Source organism: Bubalus kerabau, chromosome 4 (assembly GCF_029407905.1).
Source record: "Bubalus kerabau isolate K-KA32 ecotype Philippines breed swamp buffalo chromosome 4, PCC_UOA_SB_1v2, whole genome shotgun sequence".
Lineage (NCBI taxonomy): Eukaryota > Metazoa > Chordata > Mammalia > Artiodactyla > Bovidae > Bubalus > Bubalus kerabau.
This window is the reverse complement of record NC_073627.1, coordinates 119,971,755-119,985,078: the sequence shown is the minus strand read 5'-3', so window position 1 is coordinate 119,985,078 and position 13,324 is coordinate 119,971,755. Positions and strand designations below refer to the sequence as shown.

Below are 13,324 nucleotides of genomic sequence, written 5' to 3'. Positions count from 1 at the left end.
TTTTGTTTTATAGCAGTCCCTTGGTATCCCTTCGGGACTGGTTCCAGGACAACAAACACCTGTCCCCTACCTGCTTCCTCCCACCCATGGCAGATACTAAAATCCAAGAATGCTCAAGTCCTTTGTATATTGATAAAATGGCACAGTATTCAACAACAATGAAACAAACATCACAATTTTAAAAAATGGCAAGAGAAGTTGAATAGTTTTTTTTTCCCAAAGAAGACAGAAGGCCAACAAGCACATGAAAAGATGTTCAAAATCACTATTTATCAGGGAAATGCAAATCAAAACCAAAATAAAATATCACCTTATATCTGTTGTAATGGCTATTATCAAAAAGGCAAGAAATAAGAGTTGGAAAGAATATGAAGGAAAGGGAACCCTCATTCACTAGATGTGGGATTTCTGTAGTTACTGTGGAAAAACAGTATGGAGAGTTCTCAAAAAATTAAGAATAGCTATCATATGATTCACCTATTTCACTTTTGGGTATTGATTCAAATAATACAAAAGCACTAATTCAAAAAGATAAATGTCACCCCTTTGTTCACTGTAGCATTGTCTACAATAGTCAGGATATGAAAACAACCTAGAGTGCCTATCAACAGGTGAAAAGATAATGCAAATGTGGAGTGTTTCTATATGTTTGTATGAGAAGGGAATACTACTCAGGCATAAAAAGGTGAAACCTTGCTATCTGCAACAATATGGATGGACCTTGAGGGTATGATGGACCTAAGAGAAATGAGTCAGATGGAGAAAGACAAATACTGCATGATTTCACTTACATAAGTAATATAAAAAAGAAAAAAACAAGAAATGAACAAATCAAACAACCACATAGATACAGATAACAGACTGGAAGTTATACAGGGGAAGGTGTGGGGAACAAATGGGGTCAAGGATGTCAACTGTATGGTTACTGGTAAAAACTAAATTTTTGGTGGTGAACATACTGTTGTGTATGCAGAAATAGAAAATTAATACTGTACCCATGAAACTTATATAATGTTATAAGTCAACATTATCTCAAGAAAAAAAAAAGACCAAGTACAGTCAGCCCTCTGTATCCACAGGTTCTGTATTGTGGATTCAACCACAGATTGAGTTACTAAAATAAAAGTTTTATTGTGGTATTTTTTTCCATTATAAAAATAAATGAATGCTTGGGACTGGTGCACTGGGATGACCCAGAGGGATGGTACGGGGAGGGAGGAGGGTTCAGGATGGGGAACACGTGTATACCTGTGGCGGATTCATTTTGATATATGGCAAAACCAATACATTTTAAAGTTAAAAATAAAAAATTTAAAAAATTAAAAAAAAAAGTAAATGAACTATGTTAACCTATATAGGACAAACTACAAAAGAAGAAAAAATTATAAATACATTAGACTTGCTAAATAATTCTTAATATAAGTGTAAATTAACTGAGTCTGCTCTAGCTATCAGATCAGATCAGATCAGATCAGATGCTCAGTCGTGTCCGACTCTTTGTGACCCCATGAATCGCAGCACGCCAGGCCTCCCTGTCCATCACCAACTCCCGGAGTTCACCCAGACTCACGTCCATCGAGTCAGTGATGCCATCCAGCCATCTCATCCTCTGTCATCCCCTTCTCCTCCTGCCCCCAATCCCTCTCAGCATCAGAGTCTTTTCCAATGAGTCAACTCTTCCCATGAGGTGGCCAGAGTACTGGAGTTTCAGCTTTAGCATCATTCCTTCCAAAGAAATCCCAGGGCTGATCTCCTTCAGAATGGACTGGTTGGATCTCCTTGCAGTCCAAGGGACTCTCAAGAGTCTTCTCCAACACCACAGTTCAAAAGCATCAATTCTTTGGCGCTCAGCCTTCTTCACAGTCCAACTCTCACATCCATACATGACCAAAGGAAAAACCATAGCCTTGACTATACGAACCTTTGTTGGCAAAGTAATGTCTCTGCTTTTGAATATGCTATCTAGGTTGGTCATAACTTTCCTTCCAAGGAGTAAGTGTCTTTTAATTTCATGGCTGCAGTCACCATCTGTAGTGATTTTGGATCCCAGAAAAATAATGTCTGACACTGTTTCCACTGTTTCCCCATCTATTTCCCATGAAGTGATGGGGCCAGATGCCATGATCTTTGTTTTCTGAATGTTGATCTTTAAGCCAACTTTTTCACTCTCCTCTTTCACCTTCATCAAGAGGCTTTTTAGTTCCTCTTCACTTTCTGCCATAAGGGTGGTGTCATCTGCATATCTGAGGTTATTGATATTTCTCCTGGCAATCTTGATTCCAGCTTGTGCTTCTTCCAGCCCAACGTTTCTCATGATGTACTCTGCATAGAAGTTAAATAAGTAGGGTGACAGTACACAGTGTTGATGTACTCCTTTTCTGATTTGGAACCAGTCTGTTGTTCCATGTCCAGTTCTAACTGTTGCTTCCTGACCTGCATACAAATTTCTCAAGAGGGAGATCAGGTGGTCTGGTATTCTCATCTCTTTCAGAATTTTCCACAGTTTATTGTGATCCACACAGTCAAAGGCTTTGACACAGTCAATAAAGCAGAAATAGATGCTTTTCTGAGTAAGCATAAATCTGTCCTGCAGCCCCCAGTGACTCACACTCCTTCCAAATGCAACATATGTTCACCTCCTAAGGATCCTGATAGTCACCTCCCAATATTATAGCATGAAGTTCAAAATCTTGAGAGAGTTAATTCTTATGCAGATTGACAAGGAGAAAGGGGTCCAGGGCTCTCAAGGAAGAGAAAGGGGCAAAAAAAAATTTTTTAACATTGCTTTGTCTTAGTCACATAAGACATTTTTTCTTAAATTCTGAGTTGTTATGACAACAATCTTTAATACTAACTTTATTTAATCCCAGAGCTAATGATTACACAACAAAACAACTCATCTTGCTCAAGGGTATGTTTTTCCTTAAGTTCTGTGCAGTCTCCTTGGACTGCAAGGAGATCCAACCAGTCCATCCTAAAGGAGATCAGTCCCGGGTGTTCATTGGAGGGACTGATGTTGAAGCTGAAACTCCAATACTTTGGCCACCTGATGTGAAAAGCTGACTCATTGGAAAAGACCCTGATGCTGGGAAAGATTGAGGGCAGGAGGAGAAGGGGATGACAGAGGATGAGATGGTTGGATGGCATCTTCGGCTCAATGGACATGGGTGTGGGTAGTCTCTAAGAGTTGGTGATGGACTGGGAGGCCTGGCGTGCTGCAGTTCATGGGGTCGCAAAGAGTCAGACACAACTGAGTGACTGAACTGAACTGAACATACAACTCAACATCATTTTTGTTTTTTTACCAAACGCTCCAATTAAAGATGGGCAGCAGAACTGAACAGACATTTTTCCAAAGAGGACATGCAGATGACCAACAGGCACATGAAATGATGTTCAACATTGCTAATCAGTAGAGAGATGCAAATCAAAATGACGGTTAGCTATCACCTCACACCTGTCACAATGAGTATAATCAAAAAACAAATGCTGGCAAGCGTCTAGAGAAAAGGGAGTCCCTTGTTAAAGTAGTCTTTACTGTCAGGATGAAGATAGGATAGACAAATGACAGATTAGTAAATAAAACAAGAGTTCTGCAGCAAAAATAAAAACAAAAACCTTCCATGAATATAACAGCTTTGGTTGTTAAAGCTACTTATATATGGAATCACCAAATGGTTAACAAACTAAGGATTGCCAAGGAGACCAATACCTGGTATATAGAAGTTTTTTAGTATTAAAACTGCTAAAATCACCTCCAAGTAGTAAGCTCAACAGAAAGCAAGCTGTGACAACAGTGTTTATCCTGAAAAAGACAAGAGTCACTTTACATATGTCTACAGTGGATAATGTTTAAAAAGAGAGAGAGACAGAGCCACGTGAGAAAATGTGAACAATGCTCTTTCAAGAGAGCAAAAATCAAAGACTCCAACATGGGCTATCCAAGGAATTTACTCCATTGCTGGAGTTTCAAGTTTTCACAATTCAATTCAGCAGGATATTTCAATTGTTATGAAGCAATGACTACAAAGTGTTTCCTATTCTTTCTTTTTCTGAATGGGTTTTTAAGCTTTGAGTTTTCAGTCCTTGTCACTGTTAAACTAGTGATTGTGTATAGTGGTGAGGTATGCGTCTGTCAAAAATTGACAACTTATTTGCCTATTAGTTAATATATTGCCTGGGCTTCCCTGGTGGCTCAGAGGGTAAAGCATCTGCCTGCAATGCGAAAGACCCAGGTTCGATCCCTGGGTCGGGAAGATCCCCTGGAGAAGGAAATGGCAACCCACTCCAGTATTCTTGCCTGGAGAATCCCATGCACAGAGGAGCCTGGTGGGCTACAGTCCATGGGGTCGCAAAGAGTCGGACACGACTGTGCGACTACGCTTACTTAATATATTGCCAAATCGAAAGAAGTCATATGCAGACACAATAAAGCAAACTATCATCTAGGAGGAGGAACAAAATGGTGGAGGAGTAGGTGGACATGGAGTATATCTCTCTCCATGGATACGTCAGAAATACACCTTCAGACACAGAAGTGCATGCAGAACACCAGGTAAGAGGGGACAGGAGTACCTTACCAGTGGAAAGGAATATAGAACCACCCAAAACTCAGTAGGACAAAGGAACTAGGGGAAAAAACAGGAGTGTTCAGAGGACTGGACCTGCCCTTGGCAGGTGGGCAAACTGAAGCAAGGGTCCGATCCCCACATCAGGGCAATTGTCTGAGTCAGAGGAGAAACATTTAAGGCTCAGAGTGAACCAGCTGATCTGTGGCAGCCTAAATGGAATGAGAATCAGACAGTCCTTGTCACAGCCATACACAGTCTGGACAGGGACGCAGGTCCCATGGAAGGAGCAGCAGCTGGGAGCTGGAGTTTAGAGACTATGGAGCAATCCCAGTGTGAGGGCTGCTGTTGACTGTGGAGAGAGGGATTTAGATGTGAAGGAGGAGACTGTGATGGGAAATGCCTGTAGAGGAAAGCCAGGAAGCCATGGAGGCAAGGTGATACTACTGAGTCACGCATAGTGGGTGGAGCCATCACCATAGCCTCTCTCTCCCCACACGCCAGCATTGGCACCTGAACGGTAAAAAGGCTGGCCCATCAAACACCTGATGCACTGCACTACAGAGTAGGACCCCACCCAGGGTGCCCCTTTAAGTGCCTGAAATGCCGATCTATGGGTAGGAACCCAGCCAAGGGGGCCCCTCTATGTGCCTGACGTGCTGAACAACAGAGAAGGATCCCAGGCAAGGGAGCCCTCTATGTGCCTGAACGGGCGGAGCTATGGGGAAAAACTGACCAAAGAGGCCTTCTGATTGCCAGCTACAAGAGGCTCGAAAAAAGACTGATAGGGCCATAACTCCTGTGGTGGAGGCAGTCCATGTCCCTGCACACTTGGTGCTGCCCAAGATCCCCACAAGCCAAGCAGCTGTGCCACCTTCACGTTCAACTCTCACTGGGTCAGAGCTGCTACAGGCAGAAAAAGTCTTGCATCTATGCACACAGGGTTGCTTCAGTTGGGTCCAGCTCTTTGCGAACCTGTAGACTGTGGCCTGCCAGGCTTCTGTCAGGGGGGTTCTCCAGGCGAGAATACCGGAGCATATTGGCCAATACTGGTTGCCATACCCTTCTAGAGCACTATATTTCCTGCTGCCCTAGCTGCCAACTCCCCTGAGTACCTGGTACTGCCAGAACTCTTGCAACCTAAACAGCTGCACCACCCCCCACATCTGGCCCTCACAGAGGCAAATCCAAGTCCTCCAGGGCAGCCCCAGGAGCAAACCCCAGTGAACAACCCACATGCAGAGATGGAAATAAAACCACAATTGAAACCCAGGGGCAGTGTGGCTAAGGAAGAAGACTGCAAAACCTTCCCACTAGTTATACAAGCTGCAGATTAAATCCACACGATCCAATAGGCAGACTCTGTGTCTACAAAATACATAAAAGGACATTCAGAGCTCCCACAAAAGGAAACACACTGGTTCTGATAGCTGTGGACATTGGAGAGAACACACAGGAGTAGGACCAGATTAGAATCTGAGTTGCCCCCACAGCAGGTCCAGAGATCAGCAGTTTTGGAGGGCATAAAAGGGAGGTGAGGTGGACTGCGGCCTCCAGCAAGGGAAAGGACTCTGACAGCAGTGGATCAAGAAAAACATTTATTATTCTTATGGTTTGACTTGTCCTGTAGATTCCCTTGGATTTTTTTTCTTTTCTTTTTTGCCCCTCTGTTGTAGTTGTCAATTTTTTGGCACTATGAAATCTAATTAAGTTTTTGAATTTTTTTTTTCTCCTCAGACACATTTTTTATTGTTGTTATAAATCTCTTCCTCTACATTGGGCTTCTGCAGTTCTGGGGGGTTTTCCTTTTTATTTTCTTTTTTAATTTTAATTTTTTAAACCTATTATTATTTTTTATACATTTATACCTTTGTTTGCTTTTCATACTGTTCCTTTCCCCTTCCAGATAATCTTTAACATATATAAATCTTCATCTACCTATATTTAACTTTGCATATCTATTCTTTCTTTTCTTTCCTGTCAAACATTTGTTAGCTTTATTTTCATAGCTTTATTCCCCAACTTGCATCTTCCTTTAGTTTCGTTTTCCAGTTTCTGTTTTAGTTAGTTTTGTTCTTAACTGGTAGATATAACTCTTGATTTCCTTTGTTCACTGGGTCAATCTATTGTACTTTATTTTTGTTGGACTGTTTTGATTTTGCTTATGGGTGTAATGCATATGTGTATATTCAGTTACACTTCTTATTGTTATAAACCTCTGACTCTGTGTTGGGATTTTGCAGTTCTATTTTCCTTTTTTCTTTCTTCTTCCTTTATGTCTTTCTTTTTTTTCTTTGCTCTTTTTTATAATTTTAATTTTTTAAACCTATTATTTTTTTCTCTACATTTATTTTTTGTTTGCCTTTCCTACTGTTCTTTTCCCCTTGCAGTTAATCTTTAATGTATATAAATCTTCTTCATCTACCTGTATTTAACTTTGAATATCTATTCTTTCTTTCCTTTCCTCTCAATATATGTGTTAGTTTTCTTTTCATTGCTTTATTGCATACTTGGCACCTTGCTTTAGTTTTGTTTTCCAGTTTATGCTTTAGTTTTGTTCTTAACAGGTAAATATAATTTTTGATTTCCTTTGTTCATCGGGTCAATCACTGTACTTTATTTTTGTTGGATTGTTTTGACTTTGCTTATGGATGTATATGTATATTGCATCATTTAAATTATTATTTGCCTGATTTTGTAACTGCCATTTGTCTGGGGTTCATCTTTGGTTTCTCGCTTTGGGGTATTTGTTTTTAATCTTACTTAATGCCATAACAAACCACTTGTGGAATCTTCCTTCCTGACCAGGGATCAAGCCTGGAGTGGGAACACTGACTCCAAGACCCTAGACTACCAGAGAACTAACCCTAGGGAGTACCAAATAATGAGAACTCACGCAAAGCAAACCACTTGAGTATAAGACCTGGCATCACCCAACCATCAGTAACACCCTGTACAGGAATGCCTCATCTAAACAACAAACAAAAAAATACAAACCCAATCACCAGCAGACAGGACGGATTACCTCCTCACTCACCCTTGCCCATCAGAGGAAAAACAAACAAACAAAAGAACAAAAACTCATCACAAATCTCAGCCTATAGGAAGCTTACACAACCACTGCACCAAACATAGGAGGCCAGAAACCAAAAGGAAGAAAGAAGTCAACCTTTTACCCTGGGAAAAGACCACAAACACAGTAAGTTTAAAAAACAAATTATGAAGATTGGCTGAATGGATACAAAAACAAGATACATATATATGCTGTCTACAAGAAACCCACTTCAGACCTAAAGACACATATAGATGGAAAGTGAGAGGATGGAAAAATATACTCCATGCAAATGGAAAGCAGAAGAAAGCTGGAGTAGCAATCCTCATATCAGACAAAACAGACCTTAAAATAAAGATGATTACAAGAAATAAGGACACTACATTGATTGATCAAAGGATCAATCCAAGAGGAAGACATAAAAATTGTAAATATCTATGCACCCAACATAGGAGCACCTCAATACATAAGACAAACACTAAAAGGCATAAAAGGAGAAACTGTCAGTAACACAGTAATAATAGGAGATTTGAACACCCCACTCCCACCAATGGACATTTCATCAAAACTGAAAATTAAAAAGAAACACAAGTCTTAAATGATACATTAGATGAGATGGATCTCATTGATATCTTCAGGACATTCCATCCAAATGCAGAAGAATACACCTTCTTCTCAAGTGCACATGGAACATTCTCCAGGACAGACCACATCTTGGGTCACAAATCAAACCTCAGTTAATTTAAGAAAACTGAAACCATATCAAGCATCTTCTCTGACCACAATGTTATGAGACTAGATATCAATTACAAGAAAAAAACTGTAAGAAAAACAAACACATGGAGATTAAATAACATGTTTCTAAATAACCAATAGATTACTGAAGAAGTCAAAAGGGAAATCAAAAAACTTCTAGAAACAAATGACAATCTAAACATGACAACTCTAAAACCTAACGGGATGCAGCAAAAGCAGTCCTAAGAGGGACGTTTATAGCAATACAACCCTACCTCAAGAAACAAGAAAAATATCAAATAGACAACCTAACTTTACACCTAAACTGGAAAAAGAAGAACAAAAAAACCCCAAAATTAGTAGAAGGAAAGAAATAATAAAGGTCCAAGCAGAAATACATGAAAAAGAAATGAAAGAAATAACAGTAAAGATTAATAAAATGAAAAGCTGGTTCTTTGAGAAGATACAGAAAATTCACAAACCATGAGCCAGACTCAATAAGGAAAAAAAAGAGAGAAGAATCAAGTGAACAAAATTAGAAAAACAAAGGAAAGGTTACAACAGACAAATGCTCTTGCACTGTTGGTGGGAATGTAAATGGATACAGCCACTATGGAAGACAGTATGGAGAGTCCTTAAAAAAAACTACGAATAAAATCACCATATGACCCAACAATCCCACTCCTAGGTACATACCCTGAGGAAATCAAAACTGAAAAAGCACACGTATCCCACTGTTCATTGCAGCACTGTTTACAGTACCTAGAACATGGAAGCAACCTAGATGTCCACTGACAGATGAAAGGATAAAGAAGTTGTGGTACAGTTTCATAAGTGTTTTATAAGAGTGCTAGGAGTCAGATAGTTAACTTGAAAAGATGTCTTTGAAGAAACAAATTTTAATCAGTTATGAAGAGGAGGAAGGCCAAGAGGATACTAGAAAATAAAATACAAATGGGAAGCATGCCAGAGCACATGACTGACGGTTCAAACAAGCCACAGGGAGAAAAGCAAGTAGCACATCTGAGAAAAACAGGTCTAGATGGGAGAAAAAATTAAAATAATAAAACTGAAACAACACAACAAACAATTGGTAGAAAGTCTTAACCGCCTAAAAGCAGTGTAGAATTGGCATGGAAACAAAATCAGAGTATAGTCTTCACTGAGACTAAATACTGAGAAGTATTTAGATAAAATCAACTTTTCAGTGTGACCGTTCCCATAAATACACAAAACAATGAGGAACAAATGGAAAAAATGAAAAGAGAGTTTAAAAGCTGGTGCAATAATAATCTAAATTAGGCTCTCCAAGACGAAAGAAAAGTATTTTATAGAATAAGTTGGAGAGTATGTAGCCACTTTCCTAAAGTGATACATGCTAAATATAAAACAGTTTACAATTAAGCTGACAAGTAAATAGAAAACTCACAGTAGTGATTTTTCCTTTTCTCTTGACTGGAAGAAATGGGCATGCTCTCACTTGGAGATCTTTAATGGCAGCAGTCATTGTATCATTTTCAAAGTCACCTAGCCAATATATTTCACACTGTGTTGTAATGACTAAGGCAGGAGCATCATTTCTTGTCATATCAGCGACAAACACAATTTCAGGATTTTTAATAGTGATGTTCATTTCCCACTTTTCTGATTGCTGTTTAGGTACTAAAATAAAAACACAGATAATGTCTTAAAACAGCTATAAATCTTTCTTATATTATGAAAAATTATTTATAGGAAAATGATCTCTCTATTTGAAGTAAAAGCAAAATAGAAATACTTAGATCCCAAAAGTATTTACTGAAAGTCTCCTAGTATAAGATTTAAAAAACTCATAGCCATTAGAATATTTTAAAATGTGAGGGGAAATCTCTACTATTTAATGGCAGAGCTAAAAATAAACTAGTTTCTAACTCTTAGCTTGACACTCTTTCTACTACACTACAAGGAATGAAATATATAAAAGATAATAGAAAATTATAAATGTAACAAGAATAAAAGAACTTTAGGGACTTCTCTGTGGTCCAGTAGGTAAGACTCTGCACTTTCCCTGCAGGGAGCGTGAGTTCAATCCCTGATTGAGTGGCCTGGCCAGAAAGCAAACATAAGCATATAAATAAAAGGCAAGTTTAAGTTACAATACTATCTTTAATTATGAAAAGGAGTCATTGTTTCATTATTGTCTCCTTCGAAGAAAATCTTTCAAATTATTGTCTTCAAAAAAGTACAATTACTTATTTTAACATGGGTCTCATAATTTTTGAACCCAGTATTTACTTATGACTTGAAAAATACAGAAACTGTCTGTCTTATCAGAAAACACATTTAAATTTTCCTCTTACCTCTGAAAAATAAAGATTTCTAACTTATTGATCCTGTTATCCTCATCATCTAGAAGGATAATCAAGCTAAGTGTTCTTACAGCACTTCAGTAACGGATATGGAAGATTTTACCAATAACTAACCTTCTTCTTTAGCAGGCCACGTTTGAACACTGGTTTCTACGGCAGTGCCTGTAGTGTAGGCCTCAAGAAAGACATTTGCAACTGTCAGCAGAAATTCCACACTTGCACAAATATACATTTCTTGAAGGACTATATCAGCCACCCAACCATCTCGGATCGTCCTATACCTTACATCCATCATGTCCTTTTTGTCAAACCCAACTGTCAGTCCTATCATTCTGAAAAACACAATCACAATTCCTATGAGTGTCCTGCACATAATCAAACATACCAATAAAACTCAAAGGTCTCTCATTGCTTTCACTGACAGCAAGCCAACATTCTGAAGTAATTTCTCTTAGTAGGATAAGAGAAATAATAAATTTAGACTTCAGGAGCACAATTGTTTCATAATATAGGAAGTATATCCTTAAGAAATTATCAGAATTTTGAATCTCAGCATATTTTTTCTACAAATTTTCATATATTACCCATTACAATTGTATGGATTCATAACTCAGATAATAGATATTAATTTAACACCAATTTAATTACACTGATTATTTCTATTTAACCATTTTTTTTCTGTTCAACCGTTCAGCAAGAACAGCACATAAACAGAGCATTTAAAATGTTGACTGAGAACTATGGAATCAACTGCGTTAAAGCTTTGAAGATTTCAGATTATACCCGGAAAATGCATATGCAACTTTGAGAGTAAGTTCTGTAAAATACACCAACCATTGCTCAATAAAAATTTAAAACACTATTACCTAGGAGTTGCCTTCTTGATATGAGGCCTTTTGTCATCTAAAATACAGTTTTTTAATGAGAAGGAAGAAAATATTGAGTCATCTGTATACATTTTTAAAGTGCTTATAATATTCTCCAACTTAAATTCAGCAAGTTTCAGAGAAGGATCACGAATATCTGTAAAGGAAGTCTGAGGAAAAAAATCAATACAAATTTTACACAAAAATACAAATTTAAAACATATTTTACGATATGAAATACCACATTCTCTATCTCCAAGAGCTCATAATGAAAGGCATATATTAACTTTAAAATATCATTTTTCATATCAAAGGCTATATGTAAGAAAACTCATTTTAAAAGGCAAATAGTTAATGTGAAAAGTGCAACAATTTTTCTCAAAGGAACAGATACAACAAAACACAGCAAACAGCAAAAATATAGTTTTTCTTCTTCAACTTACCTGTTTAGGACCTGGACTATACAGCACCATGGTGAGATACCCGGTTGTGAAACTCATATTCAGTGCTGTCTTCACTTGAGCAGCATGTGAATGTACTTCCACCACAGCAGCTGTCACTACAGCTGTGCCTTGGAAAAATTAGTTAGTGATAAAAGGAAAAGGTCAGGAACGGTAGAACTCATTAAAATGGAATTAAAGTAGATTTACCATAATTATTAAATCAATGGGTATAGTACAATATTTTTCCAAAAATTGAAAAAGATTTAAAAATTCAGATGTTGAACTCACTTGACTCCACGGTTAGCCTTCTTTACATAATAATCTGGGAGTATAAATTAAACTCCTGGTTTACTTTTAATAAACTCTTGGTTTAATTTTTGTAAAATGAGAATAAAAGAACTAACCCCTGGGTCTGTTTTGGCAATTCAGGGAAACAGCATGTGTAAAATGTATACCAGCATACCTGGCATATGTGTTTTGTATTTACATTTGACTTCAAAAAAACTAAAACCAAACAAGATGCTTTAGATGACATTTTAAAAATGTTCCACTAACCAAAAGGATCCAAAATTCAGTCTTTTCTACATTTCATATTTTGGGGCAAGGTATTATATACACATGGTACATTTTAAATGGATTCTGTAGACCTATTAATCCTTCTCTTGGCTGTATTGCTCTGTCAATGATTACTGGTTGAATAGGAATGTAATCACATTCTTGCTTTGTTCCTACTTTAGGTGGAAAACTTTCCATTTCACCTTTAAATATACCTTTTAGATATTTCTAGTTTTTATCACAAATAGGTGACTTATTAAATGCTTTTTCTGCATCTATTCAGGTGATATAATTTTTTCTCCTTTTTCTATTAATTTGGTGTTGCCTTAATTGATTTTTGAGGGTTAAACGAACTCTGCATTTCAGGATAAGTCTAAGTCAAGATGACACATCCTACATGCTTATTGCTGGATTTAGTATGCTATGCTGTTAAGAATTTTTATTCCTGTGTTCATTAGGGATATTAGGTGCAATATTCTTTCCTCAAAGTTCTTTTTTATTTTTTATTTGGGTTTTTGGTATCAGGCTAATGCTTGCTTTATAAAATGACTAAGGAAGTGTTCCCTCCTCCTCTATTTTCCAAAAGGTTTGTTTAACACTGGTATCTTACTTAAATGTTTAATAAAATTCACCACTGAAATTCAATTCTTTTAATAGATGCAGAACTATTCATCTTATTTCTATTTCATCCTATGTCAGTTTTGGTAACTTTTTCAAAAAATTTGTACATTTCATGTAAGCTGTAGAGTTTATTATC

General features: G+C 37.5%; 1 protein-coding gene across 5 annotated transcripts in view; it reads right to left on the bottom strand.

Moving 5' to 3' along the window:
* VPS13A (vacuolar protein sorting 13 homolog A) overlaps positions 1 to 13,324 on the bottom strand; it is a 266,066-nt gene that overhangs the window by 93,027 nt on the left and 159,715 nt on the right. For 4 of the 5 annotated variants that reach the window (XR_008713637.1, XM_055578364.1, XM_055578366.1 and 1 more), the window contains exons 36-39: positions 12,013 to 12,140; positions 11,570 to 11,739; positions 10,818 to 11,035; positions 9,785 to 10,017 (exon numbers count right to left, since the gene is read on the bottom strand). Coding sequence is in view for 4 of the 5 variants with exons in the window: in XM_055578364.1 (XP_055434339.1) it covers positions 9,785 to 10,017; positions 10,818 to 11,035; positions 11,570 to 11,739; positions 12,013 to 12,140 (749 nt within the window). In the remaining variant the exon portion in view is untranslated. The remainder of the gene's footprint in view (positions 1 to 9,784; positions 10,018 to 10,817; positions 11,036 to 11,569; positions 11,740 to 12,012; positions 12,141 to 13,324) is intronic. The other variant, XM_055578365.1, reaches the window with a different exon arrangement.